The sequence below is a fragment of the Manis javanica genome, chromosome 10 (assembly GCF_040802235.1).
Source record: "Manis javanica isolate MJ-LG chromosome 10, MJ_LKY, whole genome shotgun sequence".
NCBI lineage: Eukaryota > Metazoa > Chordata > Mammalia > Pholidota > Manidae > Manis > Manis javanica.
This window is the reverse complement of record NC_133165.1, coordinates 72,369,236-72,394,072: the sequence shown is the minus strand read 5'-3', so window position 1 is coordinate 72,394,072 and position 24,837 is coordinate 72,369,236. Positions and strand designations below refer to the sequence as shown.

At 34.2% G+C, this 24,837-nt stretch overlaps 1 protein-coding gene and 1 pseudogene across 5 annotated transcripts in view; both read left to right on the top strand.

The window, feature by feature from the left end:
* CAPS2 (calcyphosine 2) overlaps positions 1–10,385 on the top strand; it is a 41,628-nt gene extending 31,243 nt beyond the window's left edge. For all 5 annotated transcript variants that reach the window (XM_073213333.1, XM_073213334.1, XM_073213335.1 and 2 more), the window contains 3 exons: positions 1,737–1,856; positions 3,807–3,903; positions 8,192–10,385. In XM_073213333.1, the coding sequence (XP_073069434.1) occupies positions 1,737–1,856; positions 3,807–3,903; positions 8,192–8,367 (393 nt within the window). In that variant the 3' untranslated portion in view covers positions 8,368–10,385. The remainder of the gene's footprint in view (positions 1–1,736; positions 1,857–3,806; positions 3,904–8,191) is intronic.
* Positions 10,386–17,862: 7,477 nt separating this feature from the next.
* Positions 17,863–22,332, top strand: LOC108398108 (cyclin-G2 pseudogene; annotated as a pseudogene).
* Positions 22,333–24,837: the final 2,505 nt, after the last annotated feature.

Below are 24,837 nucleotides of genomic sequence, written 5' to 3'. Positions count from 1 at the left end.
TTTGAAGCTTAAATGAGAAAATTACACAGGAATTTGCCTTATTAACTGTACAATTCTGTGCCAGCACGATGTTGCTTGTCATTGTAGTGGTGTATCTGCCTTTTGTGTTTTGTACAAATTTAACCTTATGGCTCACATAGTGACACAGAGTAGGGGTCATCTAACCTTCATCTCCTTGTATAAAAATTTAAAAAGCAACAATAGAAAACTAGAAAGACTTGATGTCTTTATCCACAATCACACAGGTAATTAATAACTGAGATAGAACTAGAACCCAGGTAATGTGGGCCAGTCTGGTACTCATTGTGCATCACCACAAAAATTCTCTTTTTGATTTGCTACATTTTTATAATTAGATTCAGGAATAAAATCTAAAATAATTATATAAAACTTGTAACCTAAGTAGAACATATATTATGAAAATATGAGTAAGCTTCCCTTTTTCTCAGTTAAAAAATAATATTTCCAGCTTTACTGGGAGCTTTCATGGGAGACTGCCAACACAATGTTTGGCAAAAACAAGAACATAAAAGTCACCAGACTGGGTCTAACTGTGGAATGAGTTTTTCGGAAGGCATAGTCATTCTCCTTGATTTGAAATAAAAAAATATTGATATATACACAGCCTAATTTATATAAACATATGATCATGAATTTGGATCATTTTTTTATCTGAATTATTTTCCATCCTCTACTGTATCTTAGAAAGAAAGAGTTGTATAAATTTGTTGCCACTTTTGGTCAATTATTCAATTCTTGAAAATTATTTAAGCTTCAAGCAATGTCTTTTAATTTTAGTCTTCCATGAGTTGGATGAGCAAATTCATCTTCTTTGATTGATATTATGATTTTATAATTCATATTATGATTACTTATCTTACAGACACTTGAAGTCTGTATCTTGTACAAGGCATTATGACAGACAAAAAAAAGTGTATGAGTTGTTGAGAATCAGGGAGAGCCAGAGCATCTTAAGATTAAGTTTTTCTTATTAAACTTTCAATTGAAAAAATTAGGAGGAAGTAGAAAAAATTTTTTGAGCACCCATCATTTATCATTATTCACCTTGCTAGATATTTTTTCTACATTCTCAACTTGAAACTAACAACTTGCCTGAAACGTTGAAAATATATTTGCCTGAGTTTAAGGAAATCTCATGCTGTAATTTCTTTGTGATTAGGAATCTCTTGGTAAAACATTCTAATAAATAATGCATTTGCTAAAGAAGTAGTGGCAATGGTAGAATGAAAAAGCTGGCATAAGGAATTCACTCAGTATAACACTTTTCAGAGCAAATCATAAAATAATACTAAACTTGTTCAAATCTTACATACTTCCAAGCATGAAGACTGACAGAAATACAATTAGTGGTCCTAATTCTATTGGAGGCATTCCAAAACCTGAAGCAACTTTCTAATTGTCACACATATAATACATTAAAAATAGTTCAGTGTTCAATTTCAAGTAAATGGTAAACCATTTTCTTTTTGTATAGAGAGGAATTGAACTTGAAAAGATAAAAGTTCTTAACTTTACAGAACTGTCCATCACCGAGTTCTTTTAAACAGCTTTTTTGATGTCTTTGCTTGGACTTACATATAACTTTGAAATTGTCTTACTATGTACACTACCTTGTATAGGGCTATGAAAGATGTAATAAAATGCTATTATTATGATTAGTGTTGTGGCCATATATGACAAAGGTGTAACAATGATCTCTGTGTGATTATTTCTAGGATTTTGAGTCTGCATGGCTAGTTCTGAATAGCAACGACAGTGGCAAGGTTGATTATGGGGAATTCAAGCGTGCCATTATTGGTGAAATGAATGAATACAGGAAAGCATTTGTTCGAAAGGTAACTTTGTTAAATATCTTTCAAATAGGTTAATTTATTTAATAGGTTGGTTTATTACTTTAAATCTTTAGTAAATTGCCATTGAAAATGTTTTAAATCCCTTTACCTGTAATGTATTTTGGGTTCACTAAATCACGAAAACACATACACATAAAACTATCCAGGATAAAACAAGATAACTTATGCACACATTTTGGGAAAGTATTATAAAAGGAAAATAAAATCTGAAATCAAATTTTGGTTCACAAATTGCTAGTTCTATAAATTGTTGGCTCCATTAATTATCATCTATATAAATGTTATTAAATATCTCTGAGACTCAGTTTCTTATCTCATAAAACTGGTGTAAGGATTGAATGAGATTATACATGTAAAATTAGCATTGTGGCTGTCCCAGTGTTAAAGCTCAAACATGTGCTATCTAAGAATGATCACTAAAAGATGTTTACTGGTTTTTATAATATGCATGCTAAATGTTCAAATCAAGATTAAAATGACCATGCTAAATTGGAATTAAAAACAGTAATCTCTGATTTTTATAGAAAAGTGCATATTACTCAGGTTGTGGGAGCCTTTTAAATAATACAGTTTTAGAGCTTTTTAAGTAATATAGGTTTCTTTTTCTTTTGTAAATGTATATAATATAAAATGTATATTTATCTAATATTGAAACAAAGCTGTTTATAGAGTAATAGAAATAACTAGGTTAGATATACATCTCAAACAGAAAATATAAAAATTTTTATTGGCCAAAGACATGATAAAAACCTTATGTTAAACAAATTCATCATATAATATTTATAAATTTGCATTTGTTTATACTTTACATGCCCTGGTGACAGTTTGAGTATCAGGAGTAGAACTGGAAGGTTATCTCCTTCCTAAGTATTTGTGCTGAGAATAGAGACCCATCTAGAATTATGAAGTACTGTAGTAGTTTGCTGGGGCTGCGTAGCAAATACCACAGACTGGTGACCTAGCGGACATTTATTGCCTCACAGTTCTGGAGTCGGAAGTCCAAGGTCAAGGTGCTGGGAGGTTTGGCTTCTCCTAAGGCTTCTCTCCTTGGCTTGTAATTAATTGACTGTCTTCCTTCTGGGGCTTCACATGCTTTCAGTCTGCGTGCCCATGTCCTAAACCCCTTACAAGGAAACTGGTCACTTTGGATTAGGATCCGCCCTAGTGATTCCATTTTAACTTAATTACTTCTTTGAAGGTTCTATCTCCAAACACAGTCACATAATGAAGTAGTAGGGGTTAGGGTTAAAACAAGTGAATTTGGGGGGTACAGTTCATTCAAAAGTGGGTGTCATATTTCTGTGAACACATTTTGAACAAACTTGATTCTAGTTTTGACACTTCTACAAATGTGGGCCCTTCCCGTGTATTGGCCGTGTGTTTCTATGTACTCACTCCCCTTCCCAATACAATATTTTATACTTTATGATACTCAAAATGGAATTGAATTAGAGGAGCAATAAAACAACTAGCATTTCAAAAAGAAGTGTTGCGTTTCAGGAAATAGAGTAACAAAAGCCATTTAAAAAATATTTCACTTTCTCATTGATTTTAATGATGAAATATTTGCAAGTTCACTTTTTGAGTCACAGTAGTCCAGGCAATTTGTCTTGGCCGTGTATCAGTTTCCTGTGACTCCTTGAGCTGGAAGTCACCTGAGAGGTCTTTGACTTCACTCTTCAGTGTGCAGAGGAAGAAAGCCAGGTTAGGTTACTTCCTCAAGGTCAGGAAGGTAGAAGAACACTCCAGAGCAGGTTATCTAATAGTATGCTCCCAAATCTTTCTCCCTGTATTCCTTATGCTTCCTTCATGTAACAGTTTAGTACTTTTACACTGTAAAAGCTCAATAATAACCAACTACAAAGTAGAAAATTTGGTTCTCATGTTTAATGATTTCATAGAAAAAAAATAAACATTTCTTTCTTTATTTAGGCCTTTATGAAACTGGATTTCAACAAAACTGGCAGTATACCTATTATAGACATAAGAAAATGTTATTGTGCAAAACAACATCCTCAAGTAATTTCAGGTAATTATTATAAGTCAAATGCATTAGATTTTTTTAAGTGTTAGTAAATAAAAGTAGTATCTTTAAGTTATACAACTTTATAGTGTGGACTTGAGGCCAGTAAGGGAGAAAATTGACAATTATTTTTTAAACAGAAATGTGAGAGCTATTAGACCGCCTTCATTTAAAAATTCTTAGGTCTACTGTCTATACTTAATTTTTTCTTTGATGTTTATAACTGAGCTTGAACTTTTATTTCCTATTGAGGAGATAGTAACAATTTGAGTTAGAAAGAACCAAATAAATTTAGAGAACAGGTAATTATTATATGTGCAACTTCTCTGAGTTAGTTTTACTGTATCTGCTTATACTTGAAGACTAAAGGCAGAATGAGGGAATATCTTTCTCTAGAGATGGAGGTATACACACAATGAACATACATATGTCTATCAAAATTTGAGGATATAAAAAAATATCTCAAAGTACAGATATATATATATATATGTATTTTGGCATGTTGCAAAGTGCTGGACATATACCGCATTATTTACTCTTCATCTCAACCTAGGAGGTATGCATTATTATGCTCTTCTTGCAGATGAAAATGCAGATGTACTCTTCCTTCCCTTCCCTGCCCCCTGTAGTCTGTCCCACCCAAAAGGCCATCAGTGTCAATCTGCTCTGGGTTCTGGGCAGGGTTTCCTCCTTCCATGACACTGTCCACCTCTGTTCTGACCATGGGCTCAAGGACATTGACTTCAGCAGCTTTCACTAGCTTTGGTCTACTTAAGGATAGTGAGAATCACATGTCTATCCATGATTTGCTTCAGTGCAGGATGACACAGTGTATAAAGTAAATGCTTCCTTGATCAGAGTATTAAAGGGAATCTTAACTGTGTTACTCTTCTCTTGAAAGTTCGATGCTTCAGTATTTTTCAGCTTACGATGGCTTCATCAGGACATAAGGCCATTGTAAGTCCAGGAAGTCCTATAATTCTAGAGCCTCATTACCTACTAAATTAATTGTTTCTACTGACTTTAATCTTTACATAACTGAGTTATAAACAAATTATTATAGAGAAAGCATTTGGTCACAGTAACTCCTTTTTTCATTACATTTTCCTCTATAGAGGTAACAATTATCATTTAACATATATTTCAGTCCTAACTTATGAATTTTCATATCTGTATAGCTACTATAAAAATCTAATACTTTTCCAAGGTTTTATTTTTGGACATGAAAGGTACATTAAATATATTGCTATGTAGCTTGCTTTTTACACTCAACAATATGTTTTAGAGCACTTGCCATGTTAATCTACATTGATCCACCTTTTTCGTATATGCTGCGTATTATTCCTTTTTACAGTCAGTATACTACAATTTACCTAGCTAGTCTCCTGGTAGTAGACTTTTTAATTATTAATTATTAATGTGCAACCAATGAAGCAATGAATATGATTATTTGTGACTCCTTAGGCCCATTTTTTGCCTTTTCATTGGGGTAATAGCAAGATGAAGAATATCTACATTTCAAATTTTAATTGATACTTCCAAATTATTTCCCCTACCACTTTTCTAACACTTAGATTTTTGCCAATCTGATAAGCTAACAAATGTTTTGTACACATTTCTCTGGCTACTAGAGAGGTTAAACATATTTTTGTATATCTTTTGACCAGTTGTAATTTATATTATATGACTGGTTTCTTTCTAATTTATAATTTTGGTTATGTACTGTTAAATACTGTAGAGTATATATTATTAAAATTCTAGAATTTTCCTTTTTTTAATATAAAAAGGAGATACAATATAATTACTTTGCTTTATCATCATTAACCCTTATAAATGGTTTATTTATTACTTATAACTGTGCAGTAAAAAAAATCAACAGGATTTGTTATGAAGGTTAAAGCTAATCATCACTGGCTTCTCAATTTCTAATGTCAGAGCTTAATTTACATACCAATGACTTTAAATGAACTACAATTGCCATACAAAATTTTTAGTTATTATTTAAATGTATTTAGCATATATTTCCCTTTAAACCCATGTCATTCTCTGCATTTTTCCTTTACTTAGTCTTACTAAATATAGGAACAAAATAGTTTACATATTTCAAAATTAGGTGACTCACCACTATATTTTTTTCTCTTTGACTTCTCCCCTCTAATAATCTTAATTAAGTTTCTTAAGTAGCACTAGTTTTATTATGTGTCATTGAATCATTGGTGAGGGTTTTATTTTTGCTGTTGTTAGATAAGCCTTTGCTAGTTTAAGAAATTCCATACTTTGTCTTTGCATTCACACTAAGGAAGTTAAGCAAGGAAGCTGAACAACCTTAAAAAGTAGAAAACCTCTTACTGCTTTTAAAAAAGGGAAAAAAATCCTTTATTGCTATCATTTCAAATTATAATCTATTCACATGCCCATCTCTGGGTTATAGATTGCTTAGAATTTACAACTAACTTCAAATTAAGAATCTTATATCACACATAATTAATTAAACTATGGAAAATACTTTCCTAAAAAAAATTCAGCTTTAATAGAAATATGGCTTCCCAAATGTATTTCTGTGTAATTGTATTAGAAATTTAATATTATTTATTAAAATACTTTTAGGTCTCTAAAAGGATGAAAGAAGGGTTAGTTACATATGATACAAGGTAGGAATTTCCTGGGTGCAGATACAAGAAAGCTAAAAAATTCTTCAGTATTGAGAACATAAATTTAAACAAAAAAATATTTTTCTTATAAAAAAATGGCATTAAAACTCATCTGTTCAAAAATATGGATGGTAAATGGGAAAATTTCTTCTGCAAACACATATATATTTTTACATCGATTCCATCTTGATTAATTTTATCCTTGACTAACAATCACAAATTCACTGTTTTATATTATCCTCTCTGCATAGCACAGTTATTCAGTCCTTGTTTATTCAAACTGGCATTTCTTTTATAAAATAATAGCTTGTTCTGTTTTTCTCATGTATAATTTTAAAAGATAGCAATTATTTGCTATTCAAAGCAGATTTTATTCTTTTATTTGGAAGATACTTTACAATGAATTATTCTTCAAGTCCATTAGAGGACCTCTGGTTTTTGAGAAAGATCCAACTCTTCTCCTAATTCTTCCCACCTTGTTAGACAATTAAAGTGGTCTTCCGATTTAAATCTGTCATTTTAAAATTCAACCTGACTTTAAAATGACTTAAAGAGTCACATAGATTTTTCCGACACTTATTCTGCATTTATATATGGGCCTCTGTTTATTTTCATTGTGTACTGTCCGACCATCTTCTATAGCTTTTTTTCATATTTTAATTCTTTGTTTCTTAGTAAAAAGTTATCAAATGTCTTTTTCCCTGTTCTCTGCCAGGATCCTGGGAGTAGATCGAGCAAGGAGGGTGGGGGTAGAGGGTTTGGCAAGGTAATGAGGTAAATTCTGTGGTGGTATGCCTATAGTAGGGGTGGTCAGTGAAGGCTTCCTAGAGAAATGTATTTAAGCTGAGAGTCCTCCTTCCCTTTAATTGTCTATAATATGATCAAAGCTACTTACTTAAATAGCTTATTGTTCTCTTTCTAAATTAAAAATCATATGAATTTTTTAAAAAGGATGAATCAGATTTTTATGTTCTCTTTTAACAAACTAAAGAATTACATTTTTTTAACATATGCAGTTCTCAATAGCATCTTCCTTTAGTATAAAATTAATCATATTCAATATGACCCAGTGGAAATAGCCTACTTAAAATAAGAAATTAAAAGAGAATGATTTAATCAAGTGAAAGTTCTTCTAGCAAAAATTTTCAAAGGCCTCTGAATCCTGTGTTTGCAGTAATATTTTCTAGCTGCACTGATGAGTAACTGATACATAAAATAATGAAAGCCTGAATTTACGGATGCTTTTCATACACTGCATTATGTTAGCCTATAAATCTTTGAAATTTTTACTCGTTTTCTTTTTTCCATTTTTCAAATGTTTATGAAGTTCAGTCCTCTAGAATATTAGGAAATACAAGAATATCTATAGTAGTAACTATTATTTTGCCTACACATATAGGATATACCCTATGAGAAGCTTTAAAGATGTCTCAAATATGTATAAAGTCATCACTATTAAATTCCAGTTCATGCAAGAAAATGTTTAAATAAATTAGAAGGTAGTTTGACATAAGATTTCAAATTGTTGAAAAGATTTTAAGAGGCAAGATTTTTATTAATATTTTATTAAGTATTCCTTTGTCATCATCAGTCATTTTCTAGACTTTTAAGAATATTGTTTCATAGTCAGTACTATTTTACAGGCCATTCCACAGAGGAGGAAATCAAATCATCTTTTTTAGAAACATTAAAAGATGCTTGCAGCAAGTCTGATGAAGTGTCATATGGTGAATTTGAAGACTACTATGAAGGTCTAAGTATAGGGATAGTAGATGATGAAGATTTTGTTAGTATCTTACGTACTCCATGGGGGATTTAGTTTTTTTAACATAACTAGGGCATCAACACAAAGCATTTTAAAGGAGATATGAATGTAAGTATGATCAAACACTGGAATATATTTCTCTTGTGCTCCTTTTCTATGTTTCTCACTTCTCCTTGAAAATGCAGAGAGAACTTTATGGGTTTGTTTCCAAGTTCATAATTTTAAAATATGTGTGTTAAGATGACATAAATTAGAAAAGAAACAGTGTAAAAGACTGGGTTTTTTTTGTCCTCAAAAAGTTTAGTCTGGAAAGAGAAATGTTCAGAAAGATAGATGTAGAAGGATGTGTATGTTCGCATGAATGTCCATATGTTTGTAAAGAACTTTTTGATTTATTATTTATCTTGAATATATGTTAAAGGTTATATATTATAACATATAAGTTAATATATGTTAAAGGTTATATATTAACCTTTATAGGAAAGATGCTCTTTATCAGTCTATATGAGAGACTTATGTGGTAACCAAGTTTCTTGTTCATTGCTTTTCTGCTACCCATTCTCTGAAATATAATTGGCATCATTCTCAATTTAATAAATTTGGCCCAAAGCCTATGAGATTGAAATAGCTTAACTTGTTTTCAAACATATGAAAATGGTAAAGTAAGTAAAAGATATACAGGAAAAATTTTCCATGCAGTGTGATTATAGACGTTTTCTTTTGTAACAGAAATATTTAGAATGATGGAGTCTTATCCCTAAAATGCTAAATTATATGCTGTGTTTGTTTAATAAAGTACAATGTAATTATTCTAATGATGAATTCTGTTCATTCAATTATTCTATTTTTGTAACTGCAATTATTATTACCTGCACAGAAACAACACAAAATTCAGGGTGGGGGTGGGATGGGAGGAGGAATGTTTTCTTAGATTTTTAACTAAAGATCTCAAAAAGTGCATTATCACATATATGGAATAAGAGATAGTTAGTAATTCTTAACCAAAATGCAAACAGATATTTTCTGTCCTAAAATCAATATATGTTATTCTAAACATCTTTTTGGTATATTAAAAAATAGAAGCATTTTCTTCAAAATAGGTAATTATTTATGTAATATGTTGTAAACATTGTTTTTTGAAATTTTTTTCTCTGTTTCTCACTTCTCCTTGGAAATGCAGAGAGAACTTAATGGGTTTGTTTCCAAGTTCATAATTTTAAAATATGTGTGTTAAGATGACATAAATTAGAAAAGAAATAGTGTTGAGCAAAATATAAAGTGGTTCAAAATGAAACTGTGTACTTTGTAGAATATGACTTTTGGTATATAACTTTATTTACCTGTACCCTTGACAATATTACCAGAAATGTGTGTGAATCCAATAAATTCAAAGCACTACTTTTTCAAGATTTGAGAGGGTACTAAAACTCACTGTGAAAATGTCAGAAAGAAAGTATGTATAAACAGTTTGGTGCAATTTCCATTAGCTAAACTCTTTATTTCTCAGACTTTGTTTCAATTAGGCTATTTTAATTAAAACAATATGCTGAAAGACATTTGGTAGAAATAAGTCTGTAACACTATTTCTGAGTCATATCTTTTTCTTGGAAAAATGTATCCAACTACAGTCATCTTAACCCTACAAATTGCTCTCATGTTAAAATGACTAATATTGTGAGCATCCAGTATGCATGCAGTATTTTTCATTCAGGAATTTTTATTTAATTTTCCTCAGCAAATCTGTTCTTAATATTGTTATGTCATATTTTCCTGTGAATATAATCAGAAAATGTATAGGCTGTCATATTGTAAAATAAAGAGGAAATTCTTCTGGGATTTTACATATTAACATGATAGCATACTCTTAACTAAACCTCCAGCCTCTTAATATAAATATTCATAAGAGGTTACTTGTAGATTTCTCTATTTAGGAGATACAACTTTTTTGTACTTACTTTCTTATCATTTTACACTGTTATTTCCATGTCGAGTTAGAAAAACAATATTTAGTATGTTTTTTTGGAGCATTTTGTTAAATGATAGTTGGTGATGCAATAAATCATTCTGTTTTTGTCTCACTGTCTACATTCTTTTTTGACTTTGGTTTAGTTTTCAGTTTCATAGAAATTTTATTTTCAAACATCCACAACATAATTGACCTTTGAAATACTATTCTTAATAGTCTCTAAGGTTCTAAAATATCTCTTGATAGACTTTAAAATATTAAATTATATGTTGTAATGATGTTACATGAATTTTATAGTTAAGTGGATTTCATCATTCTCTAGATTTTTAAGTTAGTTACTTGTTTGTGGTATGGAATTGCTTTTCCAGTTAACCATATTATTTACTGAATTCTATGTATTTATTTTAATGTTTCTCTTCTTATGAATAAGGTTTTACAGAATTTTCAGGAAAACTTCCCATTTTATTATAAAATGGGATCTTAGCTAGGGATTTTTAGCTATATTTTAATTAGTAAAGAATATATATTTTTATGATAGAGCAACTAGAATGTAGTACAGGTAAAAGTGTATTTTCCTGTTTTAAATTTTATAGTATATGAATATACGTGCTTAATGAACCAATAACTTTTCATAGAATAATTCACTTAGAATAATTCACAATTTTGATAAAGCTAAAACACACTTTATTAATTGCTTTGGCCTACCAGTCAGTCTAAATTGTTGCTACTTCTGGAGTGAATTATGCATAATAGGCTATATTGACTGTAGATTATTTAACATGGATTTGTGAGATTATAGTTGATAGTGCATGTATAAATTAAATATGTTCTGTGATGATTTATAATCATGAAGAGATTGACCATCAAGGACAAACATCCATAATGAAAGTGCTTAATGAGTAGAAGAAACTGAGCCTTCATAACACAAGCCAAGCAAGACAAAAACAAAGAGAATCCAGTGAGCTGAACAGGGACGTATTAGTATCTGACAATGAGAAGAACCTCCTGTCAGAGCCTTCCATTTTTATTTTATGGTTATACAAACTTCTAAGGAAAACTTATTTATTGGATGTCTTCATCTAATAAAGAATAAATGCCCCACAGTGCTCATGGGATATGAACAATACCACTGTTGAACTGAACATTACTTCACTCATTCATTCGGTCATATGTACTTAGCGTGTAGCACTATCCAGGCAATTACATAAGGCTCTGAGATATTCTAATTTTTCTCACACTCTGTATATCCTTTCATTCTCAAGTCCTTCAGCTTCTTACTTTGGAATCTGTCCCTTTAACTAAATGCTTTTGCCCTTGCTTAAGCTCTTAGGGCACCTCATGCATATTACCCTCATCAACTATGCCTCCTACCCAGTCCTACTTCAGCCCACACATTGCTGTTGGAATGATCTTCCTAAAGTATCCATTACTTCCATAATTAATCTTCCATGGTATCTCAGACCTTTTAGAAAAGTTCAATTTCCTTACCTTAACAAATAAAACCTAAATGATCTGATCGCCCAAAGCTTATCTCCCTCTATGCAGCTCACTGTATCATGAGGTTTCAAACTTGTAACCTTCAAAACTGCTATTTTCATCTAAAGTTTCTTGCATTTACTGCATCTAAATTAACCCATTCTGGTTTTCTGTTCTACCTCGGGAACCATCTCTTCTAGAAGGTTAAATCAAATAAGCTTTTAAGTCTGATTAGTAACCCTTCCTTGGGATCCCATTGGTACCTTCGGTGTGCCCTTCATCCAGCATTTGTGATACTTTGCTTATGTTTTTCCCACTAGATTGTAAGCTCCTTCAGGATGAGAACCATACCTTACTTAGCTTTATGACCCTGTTGTCTAGTACAGTGTCTGACATGTAGTAGATGTTGAAATCTGTTACTAGATAAATGTGATTTATTGAGCAGCACATCTGTTATGGTTCTTATATTGGAACACTTTTGTGTTAAAACACTTTAGCGTAGACCACGTAAATAATACGAATGTGCAATTTAGTGTAAGCTTCAGTTATAGGGGCAGTAAGTTTCCCTAATAAAGAATGCATGGTCTAGAGGTGGCTCAGATAGAACTTGACCAACAGAGCCTCACTGACCAGGGGCTACTCTATTTACTTCAGTAACCTGAAGCTCAGTCAGTATCTGATGCCTAAATAATTAGCCCTCCTAAGCACAATACGTTTTATGCATGAAAACAGTGTCTTGTTAGAGCCCTAAATGCTTTGGGGTTCGTCTATGAATGAGAATGACTTCTGGTTACCCAGATCCCACCCCTGGAACGTTGCTGGTGTTCCCTCCGGTGGGAATTGTATGCACAGTGGTGGCTGAAGCTCCCAAAGGCACAAACCGCTGGGATTTCACTGAGTATACAGAATAGCTTGTGTAAAAATCACTTTATGCCTTCTTGCTAAGATGTTTGTTTAATGAATGTCTGTATGTGTGGCAGAATTTGATCTGAAATTTATTTCTTTATAACTGGGTATTGAGGTTAGGGGGAGTAGCCAATTCTCACCTACCTCAAAGCTTTTCTGGTCACAATTAAATGCCATAATAATAACCTATTACTTATGCACAGCTAAATCAGCTGCTCTTACTTTAGTTGTCTGATCACAGCTACCATTCTCCTCAGACACTGCAGTAGGCTCCAAAGGCCCGCATGTGGCATGGTACATTGCCTGAACTAGTAGAGTTAAAAATTCACACACCCCTAGTCCATGGTTGTTGTAAATAACATGGGCATAAACTACGTCAGTGGAGCATGGAAGGACTGTTTCTGTCATCCCAGGGGTATAATAATGATTTATCAACTCTGAAAACGTAATGATTTATTAAGTATTGTGATGACAAAGTTTTCTATATAAAAGCTGAAACAACAGAGTTTGGAGATTTGATTGTATTGATTATAGAAATGTATTAGTGGATACACACGTTTTTAGATTTCTTTCTTTAATAACCTCTGAAAGCTGATTTTATAGTTTTTGTATATCCAAGAAAAATAAAGTTATTGGGAAGGTTTGAATCAAAAATTACCTATCTGGTACAGAAATCATTACGTTTTCTGGTAACAAATTTTATGTAAGGAGAAAGAAATCAGTGTCCCTGTTGTGTTTAAGTATTCTTTTTATCCTGTGAGAATGAGATTTCTGGGCCATGGCTCAATGAGTTTAGATATAAATGAAGATTCTCACCTTTGCAACTGTATGTTGAATTTCCTGGGATTTTCAGATGATGAAAAAGCCAATATGAAGCAAATGACTGCAATTCAAGGAAATCATTGTGTGTCACTTATCAAAGTTGCACATTAATCTAGTAGTTGAAGAGATTATTATAGAAGAACTTAAGAAAATATCTGTTGTCAAAGAAAACTAATTTTGAGGAAGTATTCAGACAACCACTACATCAAGGAAGAGCATGTACTTAATAGCAATATGTATTATAAATGATGTTATGGAAAGAGCACAAGCTTTGAAGTCACTGAATACTGATTTCAAACTTGAGTTCTGCTATAAATTAGTTGTATGACTTTGGGAAGCTGCTTAATGTCACTCAGTCTCTACTTCATCTGAAAGTTGATATATAAGGATTGAATATAGATATGGATATGCTTAGAGATGTAGATGTATATCTAGATATAATACTTAACACAATCTAGCAGGCAAATGTAAGTCGGTATATATTTATTTTCTTGTTTGAAATAAAGAAATCAATGGAAAGTATTCCTCATTTTTTTCCTGATTAATCTTAAATGGCAATCATAAGAACCATTCTTTTTTTTATTGAAAATAGTGAAACTTTATTGTCAATGTTGAATTTTACTTATAAGAACCATTCTTTTAAAGAGACATATTTTAATTGGTAAGTATAATTTGTATGTCACCGAAATATTTCCTCCTGTGTCAAATAACTGTCTCATTATTATCAGTTCTCTTCATCAGATCCTGTGAAGGAAAATAAAAATACTGTATTAAGGTTATCAACCCTTTTCCTTCAAAGCATATAGCAAAGTGAATGTTAAAAGAGTGAGTATTAACCAAATTTATTGTTGAAATTAATCAGAAGATGATACATGTGGAAGATGAATTTTATATCCATAAAGACATTAGGCAACATTCCTAATATCTTTGGTGCACTAAGACAACTGATTGCTATGAATCCTCTAAGAGATTGTGTTTTCCAAAGATGGCTGCAACAGTATTTCTCATGCCAGGTAATGTTCTTACATACTAAGCCTGACTTCACATCAAGAGGTGGGGTCTCTGTCCCCTCTGCTTGGATATGGGTGAGTTACTTGTTTGTAACAATAGATTACTGTGGCAGTAGTGCTGTTACTACTCAAACTAGGCAAGAAAAGGCCACATAGTTTATGCCTTGTTTGTTGGGATACTTGAGGCACCAAGTAAAACGTCCAACTTTGTGGGGCTGTCAAACTGGAGAGGCTACGTGCAGTGTGCTGCTCCATCGCCAGAGCTGAGCTGTTAGCTACTGCTAGTATCAGTTGTCTACCTTGTGAGTGAGTCATCCTGGGTGGATTTCAGCCCCTGTCAACATTTCACTATATTCATAGGACAGGTGCCTTGGGTTTCTTAAATATCTAATTACCTTAATTAGAATTTGAACAAAACAAGGATATTAAAAGCATTTTGTTAAATATTATAGGGAATTAACCTGGCCTACAGTTTATAAGAATTTTTGAGACATTAGAGGAGAAAATAGGCACACTAAGTTTATATCATCTCATTTGTATGGAAGAAAGTGAAGTGCTGGAATGTGATATACAGAATCTTAAAGGTTGTTCTTCACTAAAGATAAACCAAATTAAGCCATAATGTAAAGTCAGAGCTTTGCAGAACATGTATTTCACCACTACTGCAAGTACCCATTATATTGTATTAGTTTTGGCAATTAGTGAACTTACTTATTACTCTTAGATTAAGTATCATGTGTTTTCTTGTTGAAAGTATTTGCCCATTCTCTTTAACAGTTTCACCAATGACACTAATAAGTATGGTAAGATAATTTGTAGAGATAATTTATGTTTGGTTATTATTATTATATAACACAGAAAAGAAAAAAAGAGAGATTCTGTCCAGGCCCATCCCAAGAAGACAGGCCAGCTTTTGTTTTTTATTGTCCCACAGTCAGAAGCAGAAATGCTAAGAACTCTTCCAGACATGAGCCTCACCTCTTTGAGTATTGTATTTGTGTTGGAGTTTGTTTTAGTGGATAATAATGGATATGCACCCACCTGAAGTGGAAGAGGGAACTTTTGGGAATTTCTTCTGAGACAAAAGGAAAAGGTTTTCCTATGCTAGACCCTGGTGTACAAAGTAGAATAAAACATGCTTTCTTTCCTCAGGAAGCCTTATGGGTCCTAGGGGACTGCAGATCAAGAGTCTGTGACTGTAACAAGTGTGATCAGTGATTGACAGCATGGGCTAATATAGAAATAATACTCCAAGTGACTGTGTGTGTGTGTGTGTGTGTGTGTGTGTGTGTGTGCGTGTGCGTGTGCGTGTGTGTGTGTGCGTGTGTGTGTGTGTGTGTATTTGTACACGTGTCATGAGAATAAGGGAAGAGACAGGAAAGATGATACTCCATTAAGTTTTAATGGACTTACCTAAGGCAAATGAAGGCTGCATGGCACAGGGAGGGTGAGATTTTGATGCACTGTCTATTTATGTTTTTCTTTCATATTTCAGTATCATTCTATTTCTGAAATTTCTTGTAAACAATTTAAAACACTCTTTTAGTTTTCCTGTGTAATGCCAGAAATATTAGGACTCCTTTTTATACCCAATAATAGCCTTCTGTTTATCTTTTGTATCACTTTGCCACTAGTATTTGTTGGTATCAGTTATCATCTTCTTTGAGAGAGCAGTTGGCATTTTTCTATTGCTCATCACTATTCTCATTGTTGAGATGCAGTTCCTGGCTTTGTGTCTGGCACAAAAATGCACAATAAATATTTGTTGACTGACATAGTACATAAAAGTGTATCTGCTTCAACAACCTGAAACTTTTGCATCATTTTTATATTGGGTATTTTAATGCTTTTTATTTTTTCTGTTCCTATCCTGTTACATTCTTTGTTTCTATATGAAAAACTAACATTTTTTAAAGTGTGATTTTGTTCCAAAATTTGTTGAAATTATTTAAAATCCACACCAACTTCTCCTTTTGGGTGTTTATATTTTACCCTTTTTAGTGATCATTCTTTTATCATCTTCTTATTTATGTATCACTAAATTAATAGTTTATAAGATATGTAAAGATGTTATTTTTGAGTTTCCTAATCCTTTAGTTATTGGTGTTCTAAGTATCAAATACACTGTGCTCTGAAGAAAGATGTTTGAGTGCAACAGATGTTGGAAATTGGCCTATGTTAGAGTGGCTCCTGGAGCTGCCGTGCAATAGGGACACCTTGGGAGTACAGAAGTCTGGGTTACTTCCTTTCTTTTCAGACTTTTCAAGGTGTCACTTCTGTCTAATAGTCTGAAGGACTCTTAAATGTGGTTTCCTGATAGTAATCTGTTTACTGTCTTTCTGTTTTTGAAGTTTGAATATAGTATTTTTTCTTAAGAAAAAAAGCTTCCATTAGGACACACAGCAGTATTGACTCCAGCTTACTCATTTGATACCAGACATATTTTCTAATTTTTCTATTGCTCATCTTTGTTATTTTTAATTTCAGGATTTTTGTATTATAATGTTGATTATCAACTCTGCTCTATTATTCAGGTGTTTCTTTGTAATATATTTTAGGAGTAGATTTCAATGGTACAATATCCGTATCTATAGTCTCTTGTATTAGATTTTGTGTTCTGCATACATTTCTTAAATATCTATCTTATTTTATAAGTGGCATGTTTATATGTCATTATATCCTTTTTTATATTAACAATCTTTTCCAGTGGAGTCAGATTATTTCCCAATTTCCCTCTGTTACTCTGCAAGCTCCTCATTTCCCATCTTCAAATTAGGATCACCCGAGCTGGCTTTTCTATAAGAAGTTATCTTTTAGGAAAATGGAATAAAAGAATATTTGTGTGTGTGTGTATGTATATGTTTGTATGTATACACACACACTCACGCCAGGAACATTTATTTTGTACAGTCTCTGTTTCAGTATTATTTTCCAATTAAATTATTGAATTCTAGTTTCTTCATTAAAAGTCTCACTAGTGTTCCTTATGGTTGGCTAATTCTGAAGCTATAGATAAATAGGATTCTTAATTGAAAGTATTTAGCCTAATTGCTTTTTATCCTTAAGCAAGCCCATAGTTCTTTCTTTTTTTTTTCTTCAACAAGTATATATTGAATACTTGCTATATGTCAGGCACTGAGAGTATACAAACACAAACGAGCAACACAGCCACCACATGAGTGTGACTGACTATTAAACCAAAAGGGGAAATAACCATATTATAAAAATATAACCAAATCATAAAATACAGTGAACTGTGAAAACCCAGCAGTGAGAGAGTGGTGGCTAATGAGAGAAAAGTACTTCTGGGAGTTGAAGCCACAGATGCTGCTTAAAGGATAAGGAGGAGTTAGCTAGTGAATATCAGGGATGGAGATGGGAGAATGTGGAGGAGAAAGGCATTCTCGGCAGGCCAGCATGAGCAACTGCACAGAGGTGAGGAAAAGCATGGTGCGGCTTGTGCGCAAGGGCAAGCACGTGCATGCTTGCGTACATTTCAGTGTTTGCTGGAATTTAACTAATAAGGAGTGGAAGGAGGCTGGAGGGATTGGTAGGAGTGTGCTGGAGAGCCTTGGGTGCCATGTAAAGGGACTTGGGTTTTCCACTGATGGTGAATGATTCTTAACCTTTTGATAATTTTCCCCTTGAGAATCTGTTGACAGCACTGTGGCCTTCCTAGAACTATGAGGAAAGACTTGAACTGCTTATTAATTAAAGGGCTTCCACTCAAGACAGTTCATATTCTTTGCTGCAAATGCAAGTTAATGACAAAACATCAAATTAACTTCTGACAATAATTATTTTCTGTGTGTGTATAAAATAAAGGATAAAATGAAAAATCTAAGGAATGATAGTCACATTGTGTGGGAAGGAATGGTGAAAGATAATCTGATGATTCAGAATGGATGTAGAAATGCTGTTAAATATTGTTAAAAATCAGTGTGTTATGTTTTCATATCAAAATTTTAGCAGAAATCATCAAAAAGAATAAAAATGCAGTCTATAGCTTTGAAATCATCATAGAAAATAAAAATATTTATCAAACAGAAGATAGGTAGGGAAGGAATTTAAGAAAAACTAGTTAAAGAGAAACCTTAAAATAAGATTGTGGTAAAATCCTAATATATCAGTAACACAATAAATACAATTGGGCTAATTTCATCAGGCATATTTTATCATCTTGGATAAAAAGAAAATCTACATTCTACTTAAAAGGGATACTCAGTTAAATAATTATCTAAATTAAAACCATACAGAAATGGATGAGGAAATATATATAATTCAGAAAATGACCAAAAGAAAGTTGATGTAACTAAATTAATCAGACACAACAGTGTAAGGCAAAAAAGAATTTATAAGGATAAAGCAAGAGTACTACTTAATAATAAGACTTAGAAGGTAAAAGGGAAGGAGACTTAAAAAATAGGAGGTAATGATATAGTGGTAGGTAGCTTGGGACAAGATGGGATAGGGTGCACATGGATGAACTTTTAAGATTATTTGGAAAAATGTTGAGGGTAGTTAAGAATTCACTTATGTCCATCAACTATTAGCCACCCACCTATTAAAAAATATTAAATTTTTTTTGAAGCTTTCCCTAGTTATTCTTGAAAGTGATATTTCATCTGCCCCCAGAACCCATTCTGGGCAACAGTTATAGTAACTGTGCTTGTGCTCGGCTGTTTAGGGAGCAGGTCCTAATCTTGGTACTGACTGAATCAACTACCTATTCTCAAAACAGTGTGATTTACATTTTTCATTATGGGCTAAAAGCAAAATAGAAACAGTAGCTACCCCAATAAGCAAGAGGAGGTTGATTACTCAAGAAACAATTATTATACTTGTAAGATAAATTACAATAAATTCCAACCGAAATAAGCAGGCAAAGAGAGGCAACAAAGTGCCAGGCAGTTTATTTGAAGGCAATCCCCGGGTGATGTTCCTAAGTCTGAAACACAGGCTGGGGAAGTCACACCCAGCAGGGCAGGCAGCAAGTTTTTAAAGAAGGCAGGGGGAGGGAGAGCAAAGGTGACAGTGGCGCGAGGGTTGGCTCGTCTAGGGTACGTGGGGGTCTCTCATTGGCCTTTAGCCAGGTACTGGAAAGTTACCACTTATCTTTTAGCTTGGGGGAAGGGCTCTAGTTGGGAGTGTTATCCGATCAGGCTCTGGAATGTTGTCAGACCAGAAGCTGTTGGTCTCTTTGCCTCGTTTGGTGAGGCCTGAGCTTGTCCATCAGGCTCACCTCTTCCCCTGATGCCTCCAGCCTTACAATACTTACATTGGGAAAACTGCAAAACGTCATCCAATAAGATGGTTCCTGCCAGCAGAGGTTCATGAGGCTTTCCTCTCTGCATTCTATACCCCTTTCTTGCCATGGGAGGCTTGTCATTGGTCTAGACTTTTGCTAAAGAAGACAGCTGCGGAAGGAAGTTAGGAGGCCAGTGAGTACATACTAAGTGGCAAATGAATGTTAGGTGAGATTTACATTTGGGGGTAAACTGACAGCCTCTGACCTAAAATGACTCCTAGGCATTTACTTGAATGGTATAAGCATGAGACAGGACCTCTCCAAATGCCAGCAAGCATAGTGTGGGGCTGAAGTCAGCTACTGGGCAGATTTCAGGCATCAGGGAAAACCCAGGTTGGCTTCTGTCACTTACTACATTGTTTCAATCCACATAGATGGTAATGCCCAAGTCTAGGTTGGCATCACTGGAATAGGATGATAGCTGCTGTAGAGTTCAAATTCTGATTATGCATTGAAGGTAAAGCCAAAAGGATGTTCTAATGCTGCCTTTATATATGGCATTGCACATTGCTCGAAAACCATGTATAAACCTATGATGTCCGACTTGTTAGAAACATCAAGTTAATTATTGAGCCCTTTCTGCTAAATTTGGCAGATTGACCATCCTTGTCCAACAGTTCTCCTTCAGAACACTTCTTTAAAATATCAGTGAAGAAAAAAAAAACTATTAACATCAAATAACCTCAAGGACTAACAGAACATAGGAGACAACACTGGATAAACATTTAGACAACACACACATGGAGGTGTAATGGACTTAGCAGACTTGAAGAACTAGGGGTCCACATGCCTGCAGGGTGTCAAGCACCAACAAGAATTGATCTACTGCCTTGCAGAATGTCTGGAACATGGGGTGAGGTATAACTGACAGCATTATTGGTTGAAAATTTATATACCAATCAGTTAAACTTCCCTGGTCCCCTGCACTTTCCTGAGCAGTTAGGAAACTATCCCACCCCCACCTGTGGTAGGTAAGGGGCAGAATCAGCCCAGAGGAACTCAGCCAAGGAGCGTCCAGGTTCAGAGGCAGCAGGCGCAGGGTGTGGTAGGCATTCCGATAGGAGCTCAGTAGAGTAGGAAAATGCAAAAAGCTAGATATTGAAATACAGGCCCAGCAGGCCTTCTGCCTTGCTTCTAGAGTCCTAAACAGCCAGGTTTATACTCTCCACCCACCAACACACACCAGCCAATGCTCTTCTTCCAGTCAGCTTCTCACTTTTGCATATGAAAGGACAGCCAATAATCACTAGACAGTAGAGAAAAGACAATGTAGGAGACAGATAGAAACAGGAAAATAAAGCATGAACAAAAGCAGACAATCAATGGAACAGAAAAAACAAAATGAAAAGGTCATAGTTAATATAAACATATGGAAAAGATAACCTGCTTATGAAACAAAAATGGGATCCTATAACAATAGAAAAATCAGAATAATTTTTAACTTTGGAAATTAAAGAATGTGATGAACAAGAAGAGGTTTGCTGCATCCTCTGCTGGTGGCATGGCATGGCCCCAGAGCTGCTGGTCCCAGAGCAACAGTCTGCAAGAGGGGACCTGCTAGCAGGAAGTCAGGCCTGGGCAGTGGCATGAAGCTGGGGCTCTGAGGCTGATGAGGAGATGGCAGTGGTGTGGAGGGTTGGACGCCTGTTAGGGGGCACTGCTGAGCTGTTGGGTCCATAATGTTCCTCTGTGCTTAGCCCTCTGCATCTCCTACCTGGTGAAAAATCTGGGGTCATAGGTCTTGTCAATCTGGAATGAGCCCAGCTGTCTGAGCTGCTGAAATTCTCCCTGAAATAAGAATGTAAGTTCCAACCATTAGAAAAAAGGCTGAGTTTGATGAAGGCTACCTTTGAGAACAATAACATTTTGATGAAGGCTACCTTTGAGAACAATAACATTTTGTATTGAAGACAGAGAAATGTCAAGATCTAAGGAATTTAACCAACTTTGTGGGAGGAAATCTTGCCCATGTTTTTATCCTGGCTGCCAGTATTTTGGACAGAGACTTGGCTTTTATGAAGGTGAAACCTAAAATTTATCTTGCACCAAAATCTGTTGTTTTTGCTGACTGCCAGAATATTTGGAAAAGAAGGTAATGCTTCATCTATTCGTGAAGTAATCAGGACCAGTTGATGCAAATGCACTGCTTCTGAAAAAAAATGAAAGGAAAAAATAAGTTTGGAAAAGATTCAGAACTATGAAATGGAACATGGTGCTTGTCTTAAGCTTTTTATGCTTATATAAGACTATTGTACTTCTTCATATTTCAGAAAGGAAAGAAATATTGAGCCTTGATAAACTGGAAGCTCAGCTTAAAGTTTGCAGTTTTCTACTAGTCTTTTCAAAAGCAAAGCCATCTGTATTAGCTTTGTGCCTTCTCAGTCTGGAAGTAGCAATGTAATTCATTAAATGTTTTAAGTTTTTTTGCTGTAAAGCATTCAAAGATTAATGACACAAGGTTCTTTTACTGGAGGGAAGTAGTTTCTAAACAAAAAGCTGAATATTTTCTGTTAAATGTTCCAAAATGTTAGCTTGGATTGTTTCTAGTTGTAGAGTCTAGATCCTTGAAAGACAGCCAATTATGGTGTTCACGAGTTGTCAGCAGTACCAGTGGATAGCTGTCTTGAAGAAAGGGAGACTCTGAAGATGTGAGTTTTAAAGAATGAAGTCTCTGCAGCTCTTTCTCCATTGCAGTGATCAAAGATGCGCTGTCTTTCAACCTGAAAGGGCACAGTCTCTGTGCTTCCATTTAGAAATCTAATTGTACTGTCTTGAGAATTTAAAAGTATGTGAATAGGTAGGCTTTTTTCCAGCCCCGTATAGGCAAGAATAGAGAGACTCGAAACACCTGCTGTCTATTACTATTCAGACCAGATCTATTTTATTTACATATTCTAAGCTATCAAATGGGTTAGGGTCTCTCAAATGATTGGAAAAGAAATTAAACATAGGCACTTTGTTTTTCTCTTTGAATAAAAATGATCTTTAGCTACTTTCTCATCTGGATAATATGCTTTTGGGTAAACGTAAGAAGGATAGATTTTGTTTTCTTGGTGAAGTATGAAGTAGGAGGCATTGCGATCTATGGAGAATAAGAGTAGCATGTGAGTGGAGATGAGGTTTAAGGAGACTGGGAAGGTTCTGGATGGGTTTTGAGGGCAATGTTGAAGGTAACTGGTCAAGGACAAGTAAGGGTACCGAGACTGATGCTGAGGTCCTAGTCAAGGTTGGAAATCATGAACGCACAGTAGTGCAGAACCAAAAAACTAAGGGCTTCAGTACTTTCAACTTCCAAAATGTAGAGATGAAAAACTTTTTAACTGTTACTGCTCAAGGATTTGGTTTTTGCATGTTGCTGGTGATACAACGTTTGAAGTCCAAGTCCATTAAGGGAGGAAGATAGCCTAGGATGGAACTGATAAATTCCGAGAAGATGGAGACAGGAGGGTGAAGGGTTTGGGTTGTTCAATGGATCAAAAATTCAGGAAGAGAAGTCTGCAAACAGTCGTGGTGCAGGTGCCCTAACAAAGAAAAGAGGAGAAGGTGTGGATGTTAAAATTGTCCAATGATTAAGAGAAATAGGAATGAAAATTATTTGCAGGTGATGGCCCTCAGATATTTGTTATTCTAAATTGTGGACTAGTCACTCTTCTAGGAAGTACTGCCCTCTGCCTGTCTCAGGGAGGTGGTCAGAACCTACGTGTGAGGAGATTTTAGGCAAGTATCAAGAGCTCTGATTAAATCCAAGGCTTTTTTTATGGTATCAGAAGCCGTGATGAGTCATTAGCTCTGTCCCATCATAATGACCTTCCACATATCTTATAATTCAAATGGTGACAAGATGATTTTAGCTCAATAGTTTTCCTGACAGGTCAGAAACAACCAATGAAAACCCCAACACAGGATTTTATTCCTTTTTGGTTTCTGGGATGCTTGTCTCTTCAACCTCTTTAGAACAGTAAATATATCGAACTGCTAAACAACACCGAGCTCCACAACGAATTTAACTTCTAAATCCCCAAATATCAGGGTGTTTGGTTTTCTTTTCAAAGTCTTAAATCCTGATTCTTTTGTTGTAACTACTTACTTTTATCAACAATAACAGCGACACGTCCCCCTGGCCCCATGAGCGGTAGTATTTCTTCCTGAAGAGACCTACAAAAATGCATCAGAGAAAAGACATCTTGGAACTCCTGAAGCTATTTTCTTCTGTTGCCATATGAGTTTGTTGTTTTGAAATTATATAGCACTTTTCATCTGGAGAGCTTTCGAAGAAATGCTTCCTTCTTCAAATGTTATTGGATGTTGAATTATAGTGTTTTCCTGTCAGGGATAGTGATCACATTATCCTCCGATAAACTAATTTCATGATTTATTAATAAGGATAGGGCAGTAATTTGACCTAGTATAGTTATGAATGGTGAAATAAAAGAAACTTAATAGGAGAAATTTTGGAATTTAAAGAATTATAACTTTGATCTAGCCTGAAAGAGTTGTTTTCATTTCCAGAAGGAACTGAAGGCAAGCCAGTTGAAAAAGATTCGAAGTCTGCAGCAATTGACAAAAGGGAGTTTTTCTTAAAAGGCAGGCAGTGGCCTCAGGGAAGGAGAATACTAAGGTTACTGAGCACAGACAAGAAATATTTGAATAGCCAAATTGGGTATTTGAAGATATCAGGATGAAGTTTAACCTAGAACTGTTGAGTTTAAGTCCAGCAAGCAAGGACAGAGTCCCACCCCGGGGCTGTTATTAGTGGTTTACTAGCTGAGGGATAATAACAAAGGAAGGCCAACCCTACCCTAGCATGAAGTGTTTCATTTTTACTTTTAAGATATACTGTTCTTATCTAGGTAAAGCATTAGATGACATCTATTAAACAAAATCTGAACTTATTCAATCATTTAAGCATCAAATGATTCACTGAATTTTTTAAACGATAATTTAAAATTGTCCTAGAAAAATATTTTTCAGGAGATTGGTCCAAAATTATGAAATCAGGAAAAAATTTTAAAAGAGGTGATATTTTGAATTGCTAT